This window comes from Salvelinus alpinus, chromosome 29 (genome assembly GCF_045679555.1).
Source record: "Salvelinus alpinus chromosome 29, SLU_Salpinus.1, whole genome shotgun sequence".
NCBI lineage: Eukaryota > Metazoa > Chordata > Actinopteri > Salmoniformes > Salmonidae > Salvelinus > Salvelinus alpinus.
In genome coordinates, this window is record NC_092114.1 from 8,080,551 (window position 1) to 8,106,597 (window position 26,047).

At 47.2% G+C, this 26,047-nt stretch overlaps 2 protein-coding genes across 2 annotated transcripts in view; one reads left to right on the forward strand and one right to left on the reverse strand.

Annotated features, from left to right (window-relative positions):
- LOC139558863 (adhesion G protein-coupled receptor B2-like) overlaps positions 1-26,047 on the forward strand; it is a 635,752-nt gene that overhangs the window by 106,931 nt on the left and 502,774 nt on the right. The gene's annotated exons all lie outside the window — the stretch shown is intronic.
- On the reverse strand, positions 17,204-17,920 carry LOC139558495 (uncharacterized). The gene has a single exon (XM_071373658.1). The coding sequence runs from the start codon at positions 17,918-17,920 to the stop codon at positions 17,204-17,206; it is 717 nt and encodes a 238-aa protein (XP_071229759.1).

Below are 26,047 nucleotides of genomic sequence, written 5' to 3' on the forward strand. Positions count from 1 at the left end.
AGCCGACAGAGAGTATAGTCTACCCCGAGGGGGAGTGGTCCCCGGAAGGAGATCAATACAACAATCATACGACCGGTGAGGAGGAAGAGAGTTGGCTCTGGACCGACTGAAGACCGTGCGTAGATCATGATATTCCTCCGGCACTCCTGTCAAATCACCAGGTTCCTCCTGAGTAGAGGGGACAGAAGAAACAGGAGGGATAGCAGACATTAAACACTTCACATGACAAGAAACGTTCCAGGATAGGATAGAATTACTAGACCAATTAATAGAAGGATTATGACATACTAGCCAGGGATGACCCAAAACAACAGGTGTAAAAGGTGAACGAAAAATCAAAAAGGAAATGGTCTCACTGTGGTTACCAGATACTGTGAGGGTTAAAGGTAGTGTCTCACATCTGATACTGGGGAGAGGACTACCATCTAAGGCGAACATGGGCGTGGGCTTCCCTAACTGTCTGAGAGGAATGTCATGTTTCCGAGCCCATGCTTCGTCCATAAAACAACCCTCAGCCCCAGAGTCTATCAAGGCACTGCAGGAAGCAGCCGAACCGGTCCAGCGTAGATGGACCGACAAGGTAGTACAGGATCTTGATGGAGAGACCTGAGTAGTAGCGCTCACCAGTAGCCCTCCGCTTACTGATGAGCTCTGGCCCTTTACTGGACATGACATGACAAAATGTCCAGCAGAACCGCAATAGAGGCAAAGGCGGTTGGTGATTCTCCGTTCCCTCTCCTTAGTCGAGATGCGAATACCTCCCAGCTGCATGGGCTCAGTCTCTGAGCCGATGGGAGGAGATGGTTGAGATGCGGAGAGGGGAAACACCGTTAACGCGAGCTCTCCTCCACGAGCTCGGTGACGAAGATCTACCCGTCGTTCTATGCGGATGGCGAGTGCAATCAAAGAGTCCACGCTGGAAGGAACCTCCCGGGAGAGAATCTCATCCTTAACCTCAGCGTGGAGTCCCTCCAGAAAACGAGCGAGCAACGCCGGCTCGTTCCAGTCACTGGATGCAGCAAGAGTGCGAAACTCTATAGAGTAATCCGTTATGGATCGATCACCTTGACATAGGGAAGCCAGGGCCCTGGAAGCCTCCTTCCCAAAAACTGAACGATCAAAAACCCGTATCATCTCCTCCTTAAAGTTCTGATAAACGTTAGAACTCTCAGCCCTTGCCTCCCAGATAGCTGTGCCCCACTCCCGAGCCCGACCAGTAAGGAGTGATATGACGTAAGCGATCCGAGCTCTCTCTCCTGAGTATGTGTTGGGCTGGAGAGAGAACACAATATCACACTGGGTGAGAAAGGAGCGACACTCAGTGGGCTGCCCAGAGTAACATGGTGGGTTATTAACCCTAGGCTCCGGAGACTCGGAAGACCAGGAAGTAGCTGGTGGCACGAGACGAAGACTCTGAAACTGTCCTGAGAGATCGGAGACATGAGCGGCCAGGGTCTCAACGGCATGACGAGCAGCAGACAATTCCTGCTCGTGTCTGCCGAGCATTGCTCCCTGGATCTCGACGGCAGTGTTGCGAGAATCCGTAGTCGCTGGGTCCATTCTTGGTCGGATTCTTCTGTTATGCTGGTGAATGAGGACCCAAAAGCGACGTAATAGTAACAGAGTCTTTATTCCAGTATTAAACAAATAATGATTCTCCTGGAATTATCAATGGTCAATCCAAAACAGGAAACTGAAATCCTCTCGTCAATAGAGAGGAACGACTGGAGACGCGACCACAGACTGCAGGTCGCTTCAGGAAGGCACTGGCCGTAGCTGACATAGACACCTGCTCACACGCAGCATCTGAAGAAGGCAAAGAACACGACAGGGCGGAACAAGGACACAGGAACAGCAAACATCAAACAAGAATCCGACCAGGCAGAAGCGGAAAACAGAGGGAGAAATAGGGACTCTAATCAGAGGGCAAAATAGGGGACAGGTGTGAAAGAGTAAATGAGGTCGTTAGGAGAATGAGAAACAGCTGGGAGCAGGAACGGAACGATAGAGAGAGAGAGCGGGAGAGGGAGAGAGGCAGGAGGAGAGAGAGAGAGAGAAAGAGGGAAAGAACCTAATAAGACCAGCAGAGGGAAGCACAGGGACAAGACATGATCAAAGACAAAACATGACACTCTCTCTCCCTCTCTCTCTAGCTCTTTCTCTCTTTCTGTCTCTCTAACTCTCGCTCTCTCCCTCTCTCCCTCTATCTCGCTTTCCTCTCTCTCTCTCTCTCTCTCTCTCCCTCTCTCTCCCCCTCTCTCTCTCTGTCTCTATTCCCTCTCTACCTGATTGTCTTTCTCATTCTATATCTATGATGAATCACCACAGATGTTGGTTTGTAGACAACCTTGAACATACAGGCTATTTCCCCTCATTGAAGCTTTTATGCTCACGAGTCAGACTTGTTTCATTTATCACACACTCTTATCCCTCAGCCTTTTACAAACCCTGCCTGTGTTCCCCTCTGTGTGTGTGTGTATGTGTGTGTGTGTGTGTGTGTGTGTGTGTGTGTGTGTGTGTGTGTGTGTGTGTGTGTGTGTGTGTGTGTGTGTGTGTGTGTGTGTGTGTGTGTGTGTGTGTGTGTGTGTGTGTGTGTGTGTGTGTGTGTCAATCCAGGTTGTTAGTATGTATACTGCCCCACTATCATTAGCATTTGCAACAGTAACAAGTGGCATGTCTCTCTCTCATAGTGGCTGTCTCTCTCTCATGGTGGCTGTCTCTCTCTCTCATAGTGGCTGTCTCTCTCTCATGGTGGATGTCTCTCTCTCTCATACTGGCTGTCTCTCTCCCATACTGGCTGTCTCTCTCTCATAGTGGCTGTCTCTCTCCCATACTGGCTGTCTCTCTCTCATAGTGGCTGTGTCTCTCTCATGGTGGATGTCTCTCTCTCTCTCATAGTGGATGTCTCTCTCTCTCTCATGGTGGATGTCTCTCTCTCTCATGGTGGATGTCTCTCTCTCTCATAGTGGATGTCTCTCTCTCTCTCATGGTGGATGTCTCTCTCTCTCATGGTGGATGTCTCTCTCTCTCATAGTGGATGTCTCTCTCTCTCTCATAGTGGATGTCTCTCTCTCTCATAGTGGATGTCTCTCTCCCTCTCATAGTGGATGTCTCTCTCTCTCATAGTGGATGTCTCTCTCTCTCTCATGGTGGATGTCTCTCTCTCTCATAGTGGATGTCTCTCTCTCTCTCATAGTGGATGTCTCTCTCTCTCATGGTGGATGTCTCTCTCTCTCATAGTGGATGTCTTTCTCTCTCATGGTGGATGTCTCTCTCTCTCTCATAGTGGATGTCTCTCTCTCTCATAGTGGATGTCTCTCTCTCTCATAGTGGATGTCTCTCTCTCTCTCATGGTGGATGTCTCTCTCTCTCTCATAGTGGATGTCTCTCTCTCTCATAGTGGATGTCTCTCTCTCTCATAGTGGATGTCTCTCTCTCTCTCATGGTGGATGTCTCTCTCTCTCTCATAGTGGATGTCTCTCTCTCTCATAGTGGATGTCTCTCTCTCTCTCATAGTGGATGTCTCTCTCTCTCATAGTGGATGTCTCTCTCTCTCATGGTGGATGTCTCTCTCTCTCATAGTGGATGTCTCTTTCTCTCATAGTGGATGTCTCTCTCTCTCATAGTGGATGTCTCTCTCTCTCTCATGGTGGATGTCTCTCTCTCTCATAGTGGATGTCTCTCTCTCTCTCATGGTGGATGTCTCTCTCTCTCATAGTGGATGTCTCTCTCTCTCTCTTGGTGGATGTCTCTCTCTCTCATAGTGGATGTCTCTCTCTCTCTCATAGTGGATGTCTCTCTCTCTCTCATAGTGGATGTCTCTCTCTCTCTCATAGTGGATGTCTCTCTCTCTCTCATAGTGGATGTCTCTCTCTCTCTCATAGTGGATGTCTCTCTCTCTCTCATAGTGGATGTCTCTCTCTCTCATGGTGGATGTCTCTCTCTCTCATAGTGGATGTCTCTCTCTCTCATGGTGGATGTCTCTCTCTCTCATGGTGGATGTCTCTCTCTCTCTCATGGTGGATGTCTCTCTCTCTCTCATGGTGGATGTCTCTCTCTCTCATAGTGGATGTCTCTCTCTCTCATAGTGGATGTCTCTCTCTCTCATAGTGGATGTCTCTCTCTCTCATGGTGGATGTCTCTCTCTCTCTCATGGTGGATGTCTCTCTCTCTCTCATGGTGGATGTCTCTCTCATAGTGGATGTCTCTCTCTCTCATAGTGGATGTCTCTCTCTCTCATGGTGGATGTCTCTCTCTCTCTCATAGTGGATGTCTCTCTCTCTCATAGTGGATGTCTCTCTCTCTCATAGTGGATGTCTCTCTCTCTCATGGTGGATGTCTCTCTCTCTCTCATAGTGGATGTCTCTCTCTCTCATAGTGGATGTCTCTCTCTCTCATAGTGGATGTCTCTCTCTCTCTCATGGTGGATGTCTCTCTCTCTCATAGTGGATGTATCTCTCTCTCTCATAGTGGATGTCTCTCTCTCTCATAGTGGATGTCTCTCTCTCTCATGGTGGATGTCTCTCTCTCTCATAGTGGATGTCTCTCTCTCTCATAGTGGATGTCTTTCTCTCTCATGGTGGATGTCTCTCTCTCTCTCATGGTGGATGTCTCTCTCTCTCATAGTGGATGTCTCTCTCTCTCATAGTGGATGTCTCTCTCTCTCTCATGGTGGATGTCTCTCTCTCTCATGGTGGATGTCTCTCTCTCTCATAGTGGATGTCAATTCAATTCAATTCAATTCAAGGGGCTTTATTGGCATGGGAAACATGTGTTAACATTGCCAAAGCAAGTGAGGTAGATATTATACAAAAGTGAAATAAACAATACAAATTAACAGTAAACATTACACATACAGAAGTTTCAAAACAATAAAGACATTACAAATGTTATATTATATATACACAGTGTTGTAACAATGTACAAATGGTTAAAGCACACAAGTTAAAATAAATAAGCATAAATATGGGTTATATTTACAATGGTGTTTGTTCTTCACTGGTTGCCCTTTTCTTGTGGCAACAGGTCACAAATCTTGCTGCTGTGATGGCACACTGTGGAATTTCTCAGAGTAGATATGGGAGTTTATCAAAATTGGATTTGTTTTCAAATTCTTTGTGGATCTGTGTAATCTGAGGGAAATATGTCTCTCTAATATGGTCATACATTGGGCAGGAGGTTAGGAAGTGCAGCTCAGTTTCCACCTCATTTTGTGGGCAGTGTGCACATAGCCTGTCTTCTCTTGAGAGCCATGTCTGCCTACGGCGGCCTTTCTCAATAGCAAGGCTATGCTCACTGAGTCTGTACATAGTCAAAGCTTTCCTTAAGTTTGGGTCAGTCACAGTGGTCAGGTATTCTGCCACTGTGTACTCTCTGTTTAGGGCCAAATAGCATTCTAGTTTGCTCTGTTTTTTTGTTAATTCTTTCCAATGTGTCAAGTAATTATCTTTTTGTTTTCTCATGATTTGGTTGGGTCTAATTGTGCTGTTGTCCTGGGGCTCTGTGGGGTGTGTTTGTGTTTGTGAACAGAGCCCTAGGACCAGCTTGCTTAGGGGACTCTTCTCCAGGTTCATCTCTCTGTAGGTGATGGCTTTGTTATGGAAGGTTTGGGAATCGCTTCCTTTTAGGTGTTTGTAGAATTTAACGGCTCTTTTCTGGATTTTGATAATTAGTGGGTATAGGCCTAATTCTGCTCTGCATGCATTATTTGGTGTTCTACGTTGTACACGGAGGATATTTTTGCAGAATTCTGCATGCAGAGTCTCAATTTGGTGTTTGTCCCATTTTGTGAAATCTTGGTTGGTGAGCGGACCCCAGACCTCACAACCATAAAGGGCAATGGGCTCTATGACTGATTCAAGTATTTTTAGCCAGATCCTAATTGGTATGTTGAAATTTATGTTCCTTTTGATGGCATAGAAGGCCCTTCTTGCCTTGTCTCTCAGATCGTTCACAGCTTTGTGGAAGTTACCTGTGGTGCTGATGTTTAGGCCGAGGTATGTATAGTTTTTTGTGTGCTCTAGGGCAACGGTGTCTAGATGGAATTTGTGGTCCTGGTGACTGGACCTTTTTTGGAACACCATTATTTTGGTCTTACTGAGATTTACTGTCAGGGCCCAGGTCTGACAGAATCTGTGCAGAAGATCTAGGTGCTGCTGTAGGCCCTCCTTGGTTGGTGACAGAAGCACCAGATCATCAGCAAACAGTAGACATTTGACTTCGGATTCTAGTAGGGTGAGACCGGGTGCTGCAGACTGTTCTAGTGCCCGCGCCAATTCGTTGATATATATGTTGAAGAGGGTGGGGCTTAAGCTGCATCCCTGTCTCACCCCACGACCCTGTGTGAAGAAATGTGTGTGTTTTTTGCCAATTTTAACCGCACACTTGTTGTTTGTGTACATGGATTTTATAATGTCGTATGTTTTACCCCCAACACCACTTTCCATCAATTTGTATAGCAGACCCTCATGCCAAATTGAGTCGAAGGCTTTTTTGAAATCAACAAAGCATGAGAAGACTTTGCCTTTGTTTTGGTTTGTTTGGTTGTCAATTAGGGTGTGTAGGGTGAATACATGGTCTGTTGTACGGTAATTTGGTAAAAAGCCAATTTGACATTTGCTCAGTACATTGTTTTCATTGAGGAAATGTACGAGTCTGCTGTTAATGATAATGCAGAGGATTTTCCCAAGGTTACTGTTGACGCATATTCCACGGTAGTTATTGGGGTCAAATTTGTCTCCACTTTTGTGGATTGGGGTGATCAGTCCTTGGTTCCAAATATTGGGGAAGATGCCAGAGCTAAGGACGATGTTAAAGAGTTTTAGTATAGCCAATTGGAATTTGTTGTCTGTATATTTGATCATTTCATTAAGGATACCATCAACACCACAGGCCTTTTTGGGTTGGAGGGTTTTTATTTTGTCCTGTAACTCATTCAAGGTAATTGGAGAATCCAGTGGGTTCTGGTAGTCTTTAATAGTTGATTCTAGGATTTGTATTTGATCATGTATATGTTTTTGTTCTTTATTCTTTGTTATAGAGCCAAAAAGATTGGAGAAGTGGTTTACCCATACATCTCCATTTTGGATAGATAATTCTTCGTGTTGTTGTTTGTTTAGTGTTTTCCAATTTTCCCAGAATTGGTTAGAGTCTATGGAGTCTTCAATTACATTGAGCTGATTTCTGACGTGCTGTTCCTTCTTTTTCCGTAGTGTATTTCTGTATTGTTTTAGTGATTCACCATAGTGAAGGCGTAGACTCAGGTTTTCCGGGTCTCTATGTTTTTGGTTGGACAGGTTCCTCAATTTATTTCTTAGATTTTTGCATTCTTTATCAAACCATTTGTCATTGTTGTTCATTTTCTTCGGTTTTCTATTTGAGATTTTTAGATTTGATAGGGAAGCTGAGAGGTCAAATATACTGTTAAGATTTTCTACTGCCAAGTTTACACCTTCACTATTGCAGTGGAACATTTTACCCAGGAAGTTGTCTAAAAGGGATTGAATTTGCTGTTGCCTAATTGTTTTTTGGTAGGTTTCCAAACTGCATTCCTTCCATCTATAGCATTTCTTAATGTTACTCAGTTCCTTTGGCTTTGATGCCTCATGATTGAGTATTGCTCTGTTCAAGTAGACTGTGATTTTGCTGTGGTCTGATAGGGGTGTCAGTGGGCTGACTGTGAACGCTCTGAGAGACTCTGGGTTGAGGTCAGTGATAAAGTAGTCTACAGTGCTACTGCCAAGAGATGAGCTATAGGTGAACCTACCATAGGAGTCCCCTCGAAGCCTACCATTGACTATGTACATACCCAGCGTACGACAGAGCTGCAGGAGTTGTGACCCGTTTTTGTTGGTTATGTTGTCATAGTTGTGCCTAGGGGGGCATATGGGGGAGGGAATGCTGTCACCTGCAGGCAGGTGTTTGTCCCCCTGTGTGCTGAGGGTGTCAGGTTCTTGTCCAGTTCTGGCATTTAGGTCGCCACAGACTAATACATGTCCCTGGGCCTGGAAATGATTGATTTCCCCCTCCAGGATGGAGAAGCTGTCTTTATTAAAGTATGGGGATTCTAGTGGGGGGATATAGGTAGCACACAGGAGGACATTTTTCTCTGTTAAGATAATTTCCTTTTGAATTTCTAGCCAAATGTAAAATGTTCCTGTTTTGATTAATTTAATGGAGTGAGTTAGGTCTGCTCTATACCAAATTAGCATTCCCCCTGAGTCCCTTCCCTGTTTCACACCTGGTAGTTTGGTGGATGGGACTACCAGCTCTCTGTAACCTAGAGGGCAACCAGTGGGTCCGTCTCCGCTATACCATGTTTCTTGCAGGATGACAATGTCTGCATTACCGATTTCTTTGGTGAAGTCCGTGTTCCTGCTCTTTAGGCCAAAGGCAGATGACCTCAGGCCTTGGATATTCCAGGATGATATAGTGAAGGCTTTTTGTTCCATAAAGTGTCCAATGTTGTTGGCCGTGTGGTTTGGCCTCAGGCCAGTAAGTGTGAGCAGAGCCTGCTGAGCATCTGGTACATGCCGTTGGCTTGGGCAAGTGTAAGAGTGGGGGTTGGGCCTGTTTGCCCGCTCACTACCTGGGCGTATGTGTGACTTCCATGTTGATGCCCTCTTTGCGGGGGTGGGGTGGATGGGGTGGGCAGGAGTGGCATAGGTCTGATCTGAGGGGGCCTAAATGGGGTGTGGGCATGGTTGATGTGGGGGGGTGTTGATTGGTTGGGGTGGGGGTGTGGATGTGTCTGGGGGTGCTGTGGTCTGGATGTAAGTCCTCTTGGCGTGGGTCCTCTATGTGTAGGTCCACGGGGGGGTCCTGCAGGTCTTGGAGGGTGTCTCGCTGGTCTGGGTGGGGTGTCTATTGATCTGTTGCTCCTGTGTGAAGTGTTGGGGCTGCGTTTGAGAGCGATGTCCTTTAGAGTCCGGACAAAGGTGGGCACTGCTGCCTTATAGAGGTGGACCTGGTCATAGAGGCTGTTCAAGTCCAGGGTGGAGTGGTGGGCCAGGAAAACATTTGGTTTTGAGGCACAGTCACGGGAAATGCTTGCGTTTACCCGCTGTATTGTAGCAGGGTGGAAGTCTTTTCGTGGTAGCAGGGTGGAGATAACCACTTGTGCATTGGGGAAAGTAGAAGAAGCTTTTTCAATCACTCCCTTCAGTGCTGTGGCCACCCTTTCCTGCTTTGCTCTCAGGTCGTTTGTGCCTGTGTGTATTATTATGTGGCTAGGTGAGCCTAGTTTGTCCTCAGACAGAAGGTCTAGGGCGCGCTGGGTGTTTGGACACCAGAGTTTAGACACACTGTGTTTGGGAAAAAAGTTTTTTTTCTTCTATATATTTCCCATTTGAGTCCATAAGGAGAACAATCTGTGTCTTGTGTTTGTTCTCAGTGGGTGTGGGGGGGTTGTCAGGAGGGCTATCAGGGTGGCTGACAAGGGGGGTGCTCAGAGGGGGTGAGAGCTGCTGGGCTTGGGGTTTTTCTTTTGTCTGTTCTGCTGTGATGTTGACTCTATGGTCAGGGTCTGGTGTGGACTGTTCTGCTGTGGTGTCGAGACTTTTGTCCGGTGCTGAGGTGGGCTGTTCTGCTGGCGTCTCTGTGGGGATGGCCACCTCCCTAGTGGGTTGTTCTCTGTCACATGCCATCCCCCTCAACCTCTCCTCCAGCAGTCTGATCCTCTCCTCCATCCCCCTCTCCCTCTCCTCCAGCAGTCTGATCCTCTCCTCTAGTGCTTTGTTCTGCTCCTGCTTCTGCTCTTTCTCCTGTTGAAGTTGTCTCACCGCTGTCCAGAGTGCAGATATGTCTCTCTCCACCTCCAGCTCTCCTGGTCTGGTTAAGGGGTTGTTGTGCTGGACTGTTGTCTGGGTCTGTGCTGACTGGAGTGTAATCACCTGCTGTTCCAGCTCCACCTGCCTTACCTCCAGCTGGGTGAATTTGTCCTTCATTTCAATGAGGGAGAAGTGCTCTGTACTGGGAGGTTGACTGTCTGCTGAGGGTTGCTCGTCTGTGGGGTTATATGATGAGGAGGTCTGGTCTGACCCACTTGGGGTGGGGGTATCTTTATCAAGGGAGAGCTTCTCCTGCTGGGCTAATTCTTTGATTAGGTGAAAGTCCAGCTGAAACTGTTTGGGGTTGCCCTGTACCAATACTGTTCCAGACTTATATAGATTTATGTTAGCTGACTCAGAGTCCTCGTTGTCAAGTATCCTGAGTTTCCACCCCTCGTTAACCCCCCCTCTCTTAACAGAGGGGTAGTGTGCTAATATAGCACTGTGCCATGCCAGGGGATGGTTTGTGTGGAAGATAAGGTTGCTGATGTTCCCATTTTTGTAATAGTCAGCAAAAAGTGTCTCTTGATTTTCCATAAGGAGCTTCATTTTGTGCTCTTTTCTTGCCTTATCATTCTTTACACTCACAGGGTACTGTATTTTAATTACCTCTGAACAGCGGGAGGCAGCTTCTAAGGCCTCTCCATTTGGTTGGGGTAGACTATTCGACTCTCCTGCCATTGTTGGGCTAATGGTCTTTGACACCTCTCACTTGACACGTCAGTGCTAGTTGAAGTTTTTTCGAAAGCCTTTCTTCTTTGTTTGCTGCTTGTTTGGTCTCCTATTCAGTCTTGCAGTTTTCTTTTGCTTTTTTTCGATATACTTTACTCTAAAAACCATGTAAAATTCAATATTTTTAGGAGCTCATCTTTTCAGCTGTTGCTGCTTAATTTGGAACTCCGGAATCTCTCTCATTTCATTTCTCATCTCTCGGATGTCTCTCTCTCTCTCATAGTGGATGTCTCTCTCTCTCATAGTGGATGTCTCTCTCTCTCATAGTGGATGTCTCTCTCTCTCTCATAGTGGATGTCTCTCTCTCTCATAGTGGATGTCTCTCTCTCTCATAGTGGATGTCTCTCTCTCTCTCATAGTGGATGTCTCTCTCTCTCATAGTGGATGTCTCTCTCTCTCATGGTGGATGTCTCTCTCTCTCATAGTGGATGTCTCTCTCTCTCATAGTGGATGTCTCTCTCTCTCTCTCATAGTGGATGTCTCTCTCTCTCTCATGGTGGATGTCTCTCTCTCTCATAGTGGATGTCTCTCTCTCTCATAGTGGATGTCTCTCTCTCTCATGGTGGATGTCTCTCTCTCTCTCATAGTGGATGTCTCTCTCTCTCATAGTGGATGTCTCTCTCTCTCATAGTGGATGTCTCTCTCTCTCATGGTGGATGTCTCTCTCTCTCTCATAGTGGATGTCTCTCTCTCTCATAGTGGATGTCTCTCTCTCTCATAGTGGATGTCTCTCTCTCTCTCATAGTGGATGTCTCTCTCTCTCTCTCTCATAGTGGATGTCTCTCTCTCTCATGGTGGATGTCTCTCTCTCTCATGGTGGATGTCTCTCTCTCTCTCATGGTGGATTTCTCTCTCTCTCATAGTGGATGTCTCTCTCTCTCTCATGGTGGATGTCTCTCTCTTTCATAGTGGATGTCTCTCTCTCTCATAGTGGATGTCTCTCTCTCTCATAGTGGATGTCTCTCTCTCTCATAGTGGATGTCTCTCTCTCTCATGGTGGATGTCTCTCTCTCTCATGGTGGATGTCTCTCTCTCTCATAGTGGATGTCTCTCTCTCTCATAGTGGATGTCTCTCTCTCTCATAGTGGATGTCTCTCTCTCTCATAGTGGATGTCTCTCTCTCTCATGGTGGATGTCTCTCTCTCTCATAGTGGATGTCTCTCTCTCTCATAGTGGATGTCTCTCTCTCTCATGGTGGATGTCTCTCTCTCTCATAGTGGATGTCTCTCTCTCTCATAGTGGATGTCTCTCTCTCTCATAGTGGATGTCTCTCTCTCTCTCATGGTGGATGTCTCTCTCTCTCATAGTGGATGTCTCTCTCTCTCATAGTGGATGTCTCTCTCTCTCATGGTGGATGTCTCTCTCTCTCTCATAGTGGATGTCTCTCTCTCTCATAGTGGATGTCTCTCTCTCTCATAGTGGATGTCTCTCTCTCTCATGGTGGATGTCTCTCTCTCTCTCATAGTGGATGTCTCTCTCTCTCATAGTGGATGTCTCTCTCTCTCATAGTGGATGTCTCTCTCTCTCATAGTGGATGTCTCTCTCTCTCTCATGGTGGATGTCTCTCTCTCTCTCTCATAGTGGATGTCTCTCTCTCTCATGGTGGATGTCTCTCTCTCTCATGGTGGATGTCTCTCTCTCTCTCATGGTGGATGTCTCTCTCTCTCATAGTGGATGTCTCTCTCTCTCTCATGGTGGATGTCTCTCTCTTTCATAGTGGATGTCTCTCTCTCTCATAGTGGATGTCTCTCTCTCTCATAGTGGATGTCTCTCTCTCTCATAGTGGATGTCTCTCTCTCTCATGGTGGATGTCTCTCTCTCTCATGGTGGATGTCTCTCTCTCTCATAGTGGATGTCTCTCTCTCTCATAGTGGATGTCTCTCTCTCTCATAGTGGATGTCTCTCTCTCTCATGGTGGATGTCTCTCTCTCTCATGGTGGATGTCTCTCTCTCTCATGGTGGATGTCTCTCTCTCATGGTGGATGTCTCTCTCTCTCATAGTGGATGTCTCTCTCTCTCATGGTGGATGTTTCTCTCTCTCTTGGTGGATGTCTCTCTCTCTCATAGTGGATGTCTCCCTCTCTCATGGTGGATGTCTCTCTCTCTCATGGTGGATGTCTCTCTCTCTCATGGTGGATGTCTCCCTCTCTCATGGTGGATGTCTCTCTCTCTCATGGTGGATGTCTCTCTCTCTCATAGTGGATGTCTCTCTCTCTCTTGGTGGATGTCTCTCTCTCTCATAGTGGTAAAGAAAAACAAATCTTTCTCTCTTTTCTGTCACTCGCTGTATCTCTCCCTTTCATTTCCTTCTCTTTATCCTCATCTCTATCCATCCATTTGTGTCTCCCACCGATTTATAATTCTCTCTCTTTCTTTCTTTCTTTCTTTCTTTTTCTTTCTTTCTCTCTCTTCCTTTATTTTCCCTCATTATTTTCCCTCCTTTGCTTTTAATTTATTTTCCTCTCTCCTCCCTCTCTCTTGTTCCCTCTCTCTGTCTTTCCCTCTCTCACTCCCTCTCTCTTATTCCCTCTCTCTTGTTCCCTCTCTCACTCCCTGTCTCTTGTTCTCTCTCTCTGTCTTTCCCTCTCTCACTCCCTGTCTCTTGTTCTCTCTCTCTGTCTTTCCCTCTCTCACTCCCTCTCTCTTGTTCCCTCTATCTGTCTTTCCCTCTCTCACTCCCTGTCTCTTGTTTTCTCTCTCTGTCTTTCCCTCTCTCACTCCCTCTCTCTTATTCTCTCTCTCTTGTTCCCTCTATCTGTCTTTCCCTCTCTCACTCCCTCTCTCTTGTTCCCTCTCTCTTTCCCTCTCTCTTATTCCCTCTCTCTTGTTCCCTCTCTCACTCCCTGTCTCTTGTTCTCTCTCTCTGTCTTTCCCTCTCCCACTCCCTCTCTCTTATTCCCTCTCTCTTATTCCCTCTCTCACTCCCTCTCTCTTGTTCCCTCTCTCTCTGTCTTCCCTCGCTCACTCCCTCTCTCTTGTTCTCTCTCTCTCTCTTCCCTCGCTCACTCCCTCTCTCTTGTTCTCTCTATCTGTCTTTCCCTCTCTCACTCCCTCTCTCTTGTTCTCTCTTTCTGTCTTTCCCTCTCTCACTCCCTCTCTCTTGTTCCCTCTCTCTCTCTTCCCTCGCTCACTCCCTCTCTCTTGTTCTCTCTATCTGTCTTTCCCTCTCTCACTCCCTCTCTCTTGTTCCCTCTCTCTGTCTTTCCCTCTCTCACTCCCTCTTTCTTGTTCTCTCTTTCTGTCTTTCCCTCTCTCACTCCCTCTCTCTTGTTCCCTCTCTCTGTCTTTCCCTCTCTCACTCCCTCTCTCTTATTCTCTCTCTCTTGTTCCCTCTATCTGTCTTTCCCTCTCTCACTCCCTCTCTCTTGTTCCCTCTCTCTTTCCCTCTCTCTTGTTCCCTCTATCTGTCTTTCCCTCTCTCACTCCCTCTCTCTTATTCTCTCTCTCTTGTTCCCTCTATCTGTCTTTCCCTCTCTCACTCCCTCTCTCTTGTTCCCTCTCTCTGTCTTTCCCTCTCTCACTCCCTCTCTCTTGTTCTCTCTATCTGTCTTTCCCTCTCTCACTCCCTCTCTCTTGTTCCCTCTCTCTGTCTTTCCCTCTCTCACTCCCTCTCTCTTGTTCTCTCTATCTGTCTTTCCCTCTCTCACTCCCTCTCTCTTGTTCTCTCTCTCTGTCTTTCCCTCTCTCACTCCCTCTCTCTTGTTCCCTCTCTCTGTCTTTCCCTCTCTCACTCCCTCTCTCTTGTTCTCTCTATCTGTCTTTCCCTCTCTCACTCCCTCTCTCTTGTTCTCTCTTTCTGTCTTTCCCTCTCTCACTCCCTCTCTCTTGTTCCCTCTCTCTCTCTTCCCTCGCTCACTCCCTCTCTCTTGTTCTCTCTATCTGTCTTTCCCTCTCTCACTCCCTCTCTCTTGTTCTCTCTTTCTGTCTTTCCCTCTCTCACTCCCTCTCTCTTGTTCCCTCTCTCTCTCTTCCCTCGCTCACTCCCTCTCTCTTGTTCTCTCTATCTGTCTTTCCCTCTCTCACTCCCTCTCTCTTGTTCCCTCTCTCTGTCTTTCCCTCTCTCACTCCCTCTCTCTTGTTCTCTCTTTCTGTCTTTCCCTCTCTCACTCCCTCTCTCTTGTTCCCTCTCTCTGTCTTTCCCTCTCTCACTCCCTCTCTCTTATTCTCTCTCTCTTGTTCCCTCTATCTGTCTTTCCCTCTCTCACTCCCTCTCTCTTGTTCCCTCTCTCTTTCCCTCTCTCTTGTTCCCTCTATCTGTCTTTCCCTCTCTCACTCCCTCTCTCTTATTCTCTCTCTCTTGTTCCCTCTATCTGTCTTTCCCTCTCTCACTCCCTCTCTCTTGTTCCCTCTCTCTTTCCCTCTCTCTTGTTCCCTCTATCTGTCTTTCCCTCGCTCACTCCCTCTCTCTTGTTCTCTCTATCTGTCTTTCCCTCTCTCACTCCCTCTCTCTTGTTCCCTCTCTCTGTCTTTCCCTCTCTCACTCCCTCTCTCTTGTTCCCTCTCTCTGTCTTTCCCTCTCTCACTCTCTCTCTCTTGTTCCCTCTCTCTGTCTTTCCCTCTTTCACTCCCTCTCTCTTGTTCCCTCTCTCTTGTTCCCTCTCTCACTCTCTCTCTCTTGTTCCCTCTCTCACTCTCCCTCTCTCACTCCCTCTCTCTTGTTCCCTCTCTCTTGTTCCATCTCTCACTCTCTCTCTCGTTTACCCCCTCCCCATCTATTAGCCGTCGTATTTCCTTCTTTCTGACCCCCCCTCTCATTCGTCTCTGTTCTAGCCCCTCCTGTTTATGGTTTTACACTGTGAGATTGTCACAGGGGCCTAATTAATGGATGGGGTTAGTGCTAGGTACTGTGATGTGTGACAGCTTACACACACACAGACACACACCATGCTAAGCAGGAACACACTGCAGGGGGAAACAGGAAATGGGCCAGTAGATAAGCCAATCAGAAGGCTTGAAGTGCTGTGAATGCCACAGTGTAGGGTTTATGAGTTATTTAATGAGGTTAGGGATTTCTCTGTTAAAGCCTTGAGTTATTTAATGAGGCTAGGGATTTCTCTGTTATAGCCTTGAGTTTTCTAACTTTCTGTTCCGTCCCAACCTCAACTCGTTTCTCCTTCTCCCACTCATCCCTTCTTTTATCTAACTCTCATATTCTCTTTCCCTCCCTCTCTCCATCTACAAGGTCATTTTAGGTGAGGGATGTTTTTGGTGTATTTTGGCCATGTCTCTCTCTTTCTCTTTCTCTTTCTCCCTATCTTGCTCTCCAAACACCTGTCACTCAGGAGAGGAACTCTGGTAGAATTGAAATATGTCCTTCCGAAAAGGAAAGGGAGATACATAAAGAGGGAGAGAGAGAGATAGAGAGAGAATGAGTGCAGGCCCAAGAGGGATGGGTGGAGAGTTTTTTTTTTTGCTGTCAGAAGAAGTAGGTAGAGGCAGAGACAGAGAGAGGGAGGGTAGAGGGAGGGAGCGAGGAGAGAGAGAGAGGGTGAGAGATAGAGAGAGTGAGGGAAGGATGGAGGCGGAGAGCAGAAGTGAGGAAGAGAGAGAGATACAGAAGAGGGGAGAGAGAGGGGAACACAGTTCGAGAAGGGGAAAGATGGAGACAGAGGAGAGATAAAAGGATAGAGAGACAGAGAGAGAGAGATGGAGACAGAGACAGCGAGAGAAACAGCGAGAGAGACAGCGAGAGAGGGAGAGAGAGAAAGAGAGAGAGACAGCGAGAGAGGGAGAGACAGACAGAGAGAGAGGGAGAGACAGACAGAGGGAGAGAGAGACACAGAGACAGAGAAAGAGAGACAGCGAGATAGACAGCGAGAGAGGGAGAGACAGACAGAGAGAGACAGAGAGACAGACAGAGAGAGAGACAGCGAGAGAGACAGCGAGAGAGGGAGAGACAGAGAAAGAGAGAGAGACAGCGAGAGAGGGAGAGACAGACAGAGGGAGAGAGAGACACAGAGACAGAGAGAGAGAGACAGCGAGAGAGACAGCGAGAGAGGGAGAGATAGACAGAGAGAAAGAGACACAGAGACAGCGAGAGAGACAGTGAGAGAGGGAGAGACAGACGGAGAGAGACAGATAGAGAGAGAGACAGCGAGAGAGGGAGAGACAGACAAAGAGAGACAGAGAGACAGACGGAGAGAGACAGACAGAGAGAGAGACAGTTAGAGAGGAGAGAGAATGACAGTGTGTTCTCTTTCTCTCCAGAGTACTATAGTGCTTTAACAGTCCTGCCCTTCAGCACAGACTGATCTACAGACATAATGGAGCCCCAAGGCCTTTGATACACACACACTCTCTCACACACACACACACACACACACACACACACACACACACACACACACACACACACACACACACACACACACACACACACACACACACACACACACACACACACACACACACACACACACACACACACACACACACACACACACTCACACACACACACACAGTCAGCTGTATGTGATAAAGGTTGTATTGTCGCTGTGTCCCTGTGTGTAGTATCATGTTTACCGCTTCAGTGCTTCTCCACGGAGCCCGCTGACCTTTCACCCCTCGACATGCTGCTGAGCCGAGACAAGCGTCAGTGAGGTCACACACTCACAGCTCAGTGTTTATACACAGGAGGTTGAGGGTCAGAGGCTAGGGAAGCTGGAGTGTGGAGGTGGAGAGTAGTTAAGGGGGTAGAGTAGAAGAGTGCTGCAGGGGGGATAAGTGACAGGGTGCAGGGGACAGTGGGCTGGGGACAGGGTGCAGGGGACAGTGGGCTGGGGACAGGGGCTGGGGACAGTGGGCTGGGGACAGGGTGCAGGGGACAGGGGCTGGGGACAGTGGGCTGGGGACAGGGTGCAGGGGACAGGGTGCAGGGGACAGGGTGCAGGGGAGAGTGGGCTGGGGACAGGGTGCAGGGGACAGGGTGCAGGGGACAGTGGGCTGGGGACAGTGGGCTGGGGACAGGGTGCAGGGGACAGGGGCTGGGGACAGTGGGCTGGGGACAGTGGGCTGGGGACAGGGTGCAGGGGACAGGGGCTGGGGACAGTGGGCTGGGGACAGTGGGCTGGGGACAGGGTGCAGGGGACAGGGGCTGGGGACAGTGGGCTGGGGACAGGGTGCAGGGGACAGGGTGCAGGGGACAGTGAGCTGGGGACAGGGTGCAGGGGACAGTGGGCTGCGGACAGGGTGCAGGGGACAGTGAGCTGGGGACAGGGTGCAGGGGACAGGGTGCAGGGGACAGGGGCTGGGGACAGTGGGCTGGGGACAGTGGGCTGGGGACAGCGTGCAGGGGACAGTGGGCTGGGGACAGAGGGCTGGGGACAGGGTGCAGGGGACAGGGTGCAGGGAATAGGGGACATGTTGCAGGGGACAGGGGACAATAGGGATTTTTGGGGCAGTATGGTTTATAGATATGATAAGGGACAGTAGGGGGTTTGGGGCAGTATGGTTTATAGATATGATATGGGACAGTATGGGGTTTGGGGCAGTATGGTTTATAGATATGACAGGGGACAGTATGGGGTTTGGGGCAGTATGGTTTATAAATATGATAGGGGACAGTAGGGGGTTTTGGGCAGTATGGTTTACAGATATGATAAGGGACAGTAGGGGGTTTTGGGCAGTATGGTTTATAAATATGATAGGGGACAGTAGGGGGTTTTGGGCAGTATGGTTTATAGATATGATAGAGGACAGTAGGGGGTTTTGGGCAGTATGGTTTATAAATATGATAGGGGACAGTAGGGGGTTTGGGGCAGTATGGTTTATAGATATGATAAGGGACAGTACGGGGTTTTGGGTAGTATGGTTTATAAATATGACAGGGGACAGTAGGGGGTTTGGGGCAGTATGGTTTATAAATATGATAGGGGACAGTAGGGGGTTTGGGGCAGTATGGTTTATAGATATGACAGGGGACAGTAGGGGGTTTGGGGCAGTATGGTTTATAGATATGATAGGGGACAGTAGGGGGTTTGGGGCAGTATGGTTTATAGATATGATAAGGGACAGTAGGGGGTTTTGGGCAGTATGGTTTATAGATATGATAGGGGACAGTAGGGGGTTTGGGGCAGTATGGTTTATAGATATGATAAGGGACAGTAGGGGGTTTTGGGCAGTATGGTTTATAAATATGATAGGGGACAGTAGGGGGTTTGGGGCAGTATGGTTTATAGATATGATAGGGGACAGTAGGGGGTTTGGGACAGTATGGTTTATAGATATGATAAGGGACAGTAGGGGGTTTGGGGCAGTATGGTTTATAGATATGATAGAGGACAGTAGGGGGTTTTGGGCAGTATGGTTTATAGATATGATAGGGGACAGTAGTGGGTTTGGGGCAGTATGGTTTACAGATATGATAGGGGACAGTAGGGGTTTGGGGCAGTATGGTTTATAGATATGATAGAGGACAGTAGGGGGTTTTGGGCAGTATGGTTTATAGATATGATAGGGGACAGTAGGGGGTTTGGGGCAGTATGGTTTATAGATATGATAGGGGACAGTAGGGGGTTTTGGGGCAGTATGGTTTATAGATATGACAGGGGACAGTAGGGGGTTTTGGGCAGTATGGTTTATAAATATGACAGGGGACAGTAGGGGGTTTTGGGGCAGTATGGTTTATAGATATGACAGGGGACAGTAGGGGGTTTTGGGCAGTATGGTTTATAAATATGACAGGGGACAGTAGGGGGTTTTGGGGCAGTATGGTTTATAGATATGATAGAGGACAGTAGGGGGTTTTGGGCGGTATGGTTTATAAATATGATAAGGGACAGTAGGGGGTTTGGGGCAGTATGGTTTATAGATATGACAGGGGACAGTAGGGGGTTTGGGACAGTATGGTTTATAGATATGACAGGGACAGTAGGGGGTTTTGGGCAGTATGGTTTATAAATATGATAGGGGACAGTAGGGGGTTTTGGGCAGTATGGTTTATAAATATGATATGGGACAGTAGGGGGTTTGGGGCAGTATGGTTTATAGATATGATAAGGGACAGTAAGGGGTTTGGGGCAGTATGGTTTATAGATATGATAGAGGACAGTAGGGGGTTTTGGGCAGTATGGTTTATAGATATGATAGAGGACAGTAGGGGGTTTGGGGCAGTATGGTTTATAGATATGACAGGGGACAGTAGGGGGTTTGGGGCAGTATGGTTTATAGATATGACAGGGGACAGTAGGGGGTTTGGGGCAGTATGGTTTATAGATATGACAGGGGACAGTAGGGGGTTTGGGGCAGTATGGTTTATAAATATGATAGGGGACAGTAGGGGGTTTTGGGCAGTATGGTTTATAAATATGATAGGGGACAGTAGGGGGTTTGGGGCAGTATGGTTTATAGATATGATATGGGACAGTAGGGGTTTGGGGCAGTATGGTTTATAGATATGACAGGGGACAGTAGGGGGTTTTGGGCAGTATGGTTTATAGATATGATAGGGGACAGTAGGGGGTTTGGGGCAGTATGGTTTACAGATATGACAGGGGACAGTAGGGGGTTTGGGGCAGTATGGTTTATAGATATGATAGAGGACAGTAGGGGGTTTTGGGCAGTATGGTTTATAGATATGATAGGGGACAGTAGGGGGTTTGGGGCAGTATGGTTTACAGATATGATAGGGGACAGTAGGGGTTTGGGGCAGTATGGTTTATAGATATGATAGGGGACAGTAGGGGTTTTGGGCAGTATGGTTTATAGATATGACAGGGGACAGTAGGGGGTTTGGGGCAGTATGGTTTATAAATATGATAGAGGACAGTAGGGGTTTTGGGCAGTATGGTTTATAGATATGACAGGGGACAGTAGGGGGTTTGGGGCAGTATGGTTTATAAATATGATAGAGGACAGTAGGGGGTTTGGGACAGTATGGTTTATAGATATGACAGGGGACAGTAGGGGGTTTTGGGCAGTATGGTTTATAGATATGATAGAGGACAGTAGGGGGTTTTGGGCAGTATGGTTTATAGATATGACAGGGGACAGTAGGGGGTTTGGGGCAGTATGGTTTACAGATATGACAGGGGACAGTAGGGGGTTTGGGGCAGTATGGTTTATAGATATGATAGAGGACACTAGGGGGTTTTGGGCAGTATGGTTTATAGATATGATAGGGGACAGTAGGGGGTTTTGGGCAGTATGGTTTATAGATATGACAGGGGACAGTAGGGGGTTTGGGGCAGTATGGTTTATAGATATGATAGGGGACAGTAGGGGGTTTGGGGCAGTATGGTTTATAGATATGATAGGGGACAGTAGGGGGTTTTGGGGCAGTATGGTTTATAGATATGACAGGGGACAGTATGGGGTTTTGGGCAGTATGGTTTATAAATATGACAGGGGACAGTAGGGGGTTTTGGGGCAGTACGGTTTATAGATATGACAGGGGACAGTAGGGGGTTTTGGGGCAGTATGGTTTATAGATATGACAGGGGACAGTAGGGGTTTTGGGGCAGTATGGTTTATAGATATGACAGGGGACAGTAGGGGGTTTTGGGGCAGTATGGTTTATAAATATGACAGGGGACAGTAGGGGGTTTTGGGCAGTATGGTTTATAGATATGACAGGGGACAGTAGGGGGTTTGGGGCAGTATGGTTTATAGATATGACAGGGGACAGTAGGGGGTTTTGGGGCAGTATGGTTTATAAATATGACAGGGGACAGTAGGGGGTTTTGGGCAGTATGGTTTATAGATATGACAGGGGACAGTAGGGGGTTTGGGGCAGTATGGTTTATAGATATGACAGGGGACAGTAGGGGGTTTGGGACAGTATGGTTTATAGATATGACAGGGGACAGTAGGGGGTTTTGGGCAGTATGGTTTACAGATATGATATGGGACTGTAGGGGGTTTGGGGCAGTATGGTTTATAGATATGATAAGGGATAGTAGGGGGTTTTGGGCAGTATGGTTTATAGATATGATATGGGACTGTAGGGGGTTTGGGGCAGTATGGTTTATAGATATGACAGGGGACAGTAGGGGGTTTGGGGCAGTATGGTTTATAGATATGATAGGGGACAGTGGGGGTTTGGGGCAGTATGGTTTATAGATATGATAGGGGACTGTAGGGGGTTTGGGGCAGTATGGTTTATAGATATGACAGGGGACAGTAGGGGGTTTTGGGCAGTATGGTTTATAGATATGATATGGAACTTTAGGGGGTTTGGGGCAGTATGGTTTATAGATATGACAGGGGACAGTAGGGGGTTTGGGGCAGTATGGTTTATAGATATGATAGGGGACAGTGGGGGTTTGGGGCAGTATGGTTTATAGATATGATAGGGGACTGTAGGGGGTTTGGGGCAGTATGGTTTATAGATATGACAGGGGACAGTAGGGGGTTTTGGGCAGTATGGTTTATAGATATGATAGAGGACAGTAGGGGGTTTGGGGCAGTATGGTTTATAGATATGATAGGGGACAGTAGGGGGTTTTGGGCAGTATGGTTTATAGATATGATAAGGGACTGTAGGGGGTTTGGGGCAGTATGGTTTACAGATATGACAGGGGACAGTAGGGGGTTTTGGGCAGTATGGTTTATAGATATGATAGGGGACAGTAGGGGGTTTGGGGCAGTATGGTTTATAGATATGATAAGGGACTGTAGGGGGTTTGGGGCAGTATGGTTTATAGATATGACAGGGGACAGTAGGGGGTTTTGGGCAGTATGGTTTATAGATATGACAGGGGACAGTAGGGGGTTATGGGCAGTATGGTTTATAGATATGATAGAGGAAAGTAGGGGGTTTTGGGCAGTATGGTTTATAGATATGATAGAGGACAGTAGGGGGTTTGGGACAGTATGGTTTATAGATATGACAGGGGACAGTAGGGGGTTTTGGGCAGTATGGTTTATAGATATGATAGAGGACAGTAGGGGGTTTGGGACAGTATGGTTTATAGATATGACAGGGGACAGTAGGGGGTTTTGGGCAGTATGGTTTATAGATATGATAGAGGACAGTAGGGGGTTTTGGGCAGTATGGTTTATAGATATGACAGGGGACAGTAGGGGGTTTGGGGCAGTATGGTTTACAGATATGACAGGGGACAGTAGGGGGTTTGGGGCAGTATGGTTTATAGATATGATAGAGGACAGTAGGGGGTTTTGGGCAGTATGGTTTATAGATATGATAGAGGACAGTAGGGGGTTTTGGGCAGTATGGTTTATAGATATGACAGGGGACAGTAGGGGGTTTGGGGCAGTATGGTGTATAGATATGATAGGGGACAGTAGGGGGTTTGGGGCAGTATGGTTTATAGATATGATAGGGGACAGTAGGGGGTTTTGGGGCAGTATGGTTTATAGATATGACAGGGGACAGTAGGGGGTTTTGGGCAGTATGGTTTATAGATATGACAGGGGACAGTAGGGGGTTTTGGGGCAGTACGGTTTATAGATATGACAGGGGACAGTAGGGGGTTTTGGGGCAGTATGGTTTATAGATATGACAGGGGACAGTAGGGGTTTTGGGGCAGTATGGTTTATAGATATGACAGGGGACAGTAGGGGGTTTTGGGGCAGTATGGTTTATAAATATGACAGGGGACAGTAGGGGGTTTTGGGCAGTATGGTTTATAGATATGACAGGGGACAGTAGGGGGTTTGGGGCAGTATGGTTTATAGATATGACAGGGGACAGTAGGGGGTTTTGGGGCAGTATGGTTTATAGATATGATAGAGGACAGTAGGGGGTTTGGGGCAGTATGGTTTATAGATATGACAGGGGACAGTAGGGGGTTTGGGACAGTATGGTTTATAGATATGACAGGGGACAGTAGGGGGTTTTGGGCAGTATGGTTTACAGATATGATATGGGACTGTAGGGGGTTTGGGGCAGTATGGTTTATAGATATGATAAGGGATAGTAGGGGGTTTTGGGCAGTATGGTTTATAGATATGATATGGGACTGTAGGGGGTTTGGGGCAGTATGGTTTATAGATATGACAGGGGACAGTAGGGGGTTTGGGGCAGTATGGTTTATAGATATGATAGGGGACAGTGGGGGTTTGGGGCAGTATGGTTTATAGATATGATAGGGGACTGTAGGGGGTTTGGGGCAGTATGGTTTATAGATATGACAGGGGACAGTAGGGGGTTTTGGGCAGTATGGTTTATAGATATGATAGAGGACAGTAGGGGGTTTGGGGCAGTATGGTTTATAGATATGATAGGGGACAGTAGGGGGTTTTGGGCAGTATGGTTTATAGATATGATAAGGGACTGTAGGGGGTTTGGGGCAGTATGGTTTACAGATATGACAGGGGACAGTAGGGGGTTTTGGGCAGTATGGTTTATAGATATGATAGGGGACAGTAGGGGGTTTGGGGCAGTATGGTTTATAGATATGATAAGGGACTGTAGTGGGTTTGGGGCAGTATGGTTTATAGATATGACAGGGGACAGTAGGGGGTTTTGGGCAGTATGGTTTATAGATATGACAGGGGACAGTAGGGGGTTTTGGGCAGTATGGTTTATAGATATGATAGAGGACAGTAGGGGGTTTTGGGCAGTATGGTTTATAGATATGATAGAGGACAGTAGGGGGTTTGGGACAGTATGGTTTATAGATATGACAGGGGACAGTAGGGGGTTTTGGGCAGTATGGTTTATAAATATGATAGGGGACAGTAGGGGGTCTGGGGCAGTATGGTTTATAGATATGATAGAGGACAGTAGGGGGTTTTGGGGAGTATGGTTTATAGATATGACAGGGGACAGTAGGGGGTTTTGGGCAGTATGGTTTATAGATATGATAGAGGACAGTAGGGGGTTTTGGGCAGTATGGTTTATAGATATGATAAGGGACAGTAGGGGGTTTGGGGCAGTATGGTTTATAGATATGATAGGGGACAGTAGGGGGTTTGGGGCAGTATGGTTTATAAATATGATAGGGGACAGTAGGGGGTTTGGGGCAGTATGGTTTATAGATATGACAGGGGACAGTAGGGGGTTTGGAGCAGTATGGTTTATAGATATGATAGGGGACAGTAGGGGGTTTGGGACAGTATGGTTTATAGATATGACAGGGGACAGTTGTGGGTTTGGGGCAGTATGGTTTATAGATATGACAGGGGACAGTAGGGGGTTTTGGGCAGTATGGTTTATAGATATGATAGGGGACTGTAGGGGGTTTGGGGCAGTATGGTTTATAGATATGACAGGGGACAGTAGGGGGTTTTGGGCAGTATGGTTTATAGATATGATAGAGGACAGTAGGGGGTTTGGGGCAGTATGGTTTATAGATATGATAGGGGACAGTAGGGGGTTTTGGGCAGTATGGTTTATAGATATGATAAGGGACTGTAGGGGGTTTGGGGCAGTATGGTTTACAGATATGACAGGGGACAGTAGGGGGTTTTGGGCAGTATGGTTTATAGATATGATAGGGGACAGTAGGGGGTTTGGGGCAGTATGGTTTATAGATATGATAAGGGACTGTAGTGGGTTTGGGGCAGTATGGTTTATAGATATGACAGGGGACAGTAGGGGGTTTTGGGCAGTATGGTTTATAGATATGACAGGGGACAGTAGGGGGTTTTGGGCAGTATGGTTTATAGATATGATAGAGGACAGTAGGGGGTTTTGGGCAGTATGGTTTATAGATATGATAGAGGACAGTAGGGGGTTTGGGACAGTATGGTTTATAGATATGACAGGGGACAGTAGGGGGTTTTGGGCAGTATGGTTTATAAATATGATAGGGGACAGTAGGGGGTCTGGGGCAGTATGGTTTATAGATATGATAGAGGACAGTAGGGGGTTTTGGGGAGTATGGTTTATAGATATGACAGGGGACAGTAGGGGGTTTTGGGCAGTATGGTTTATAGATATGATAGAGGACAGTAGGGGGTTTTGGGCAGTATGGTTTATAGATATGATAAGGGACAGTAGGGGGTTTGGGGCAGTATGGTTTATAGATATGATAGGGGACAGTAGGGGGTTTGGGGCAGTATGGTTTATAAATATGATAGGGGACAGTAGGGGGTTTGGGGCAGTATGGTTTATAGATATGACAGGGGACAGTAGGGGGTTTGGAGCAGTATGGTTTATAGATATGATAGGGGACAGTAGGGGGTTTGGGACAGTATGGTTTATAGATATGACAGGGGACAGTTGTGGGTTTGGGGCAGTATGGTTTATAGATATGACAGGGGACAGTAGGGGGTTTTGGGCAGTATGGTTTATAGATATGATAGAGGACAGTAGGGGGTTTTGGGCAGTATGGTTTATAGATATGATAGGGGACAGTAGGGGGTTTGGGGCAGTATGGTTTATAGATATGATAGAGGACAGTAGGGGGTTTTGGGCAGTATGGTTTATAGATATGATAGAGGACAGTAGGGGGTTTTGGGCAGTATGGTTTATAGATATGATAAGGGACAGTAGGGGGTTTGGGGCAGTATGGTTTATAAATATGATAGGGGACAGTAGGGGGTTTTGGTCAGTATGGTTTATAGATATGATAAGGGACAGT

Coding starts and splice junctions, on each gene's coding strand:
- LOC139558495 (XM_071373658.1), bottom strand. CDS start 17,920: ATGTCCCCTATTCCCTGCACCCTGTCCCCTGCACCCTGTCCCCAGCCC.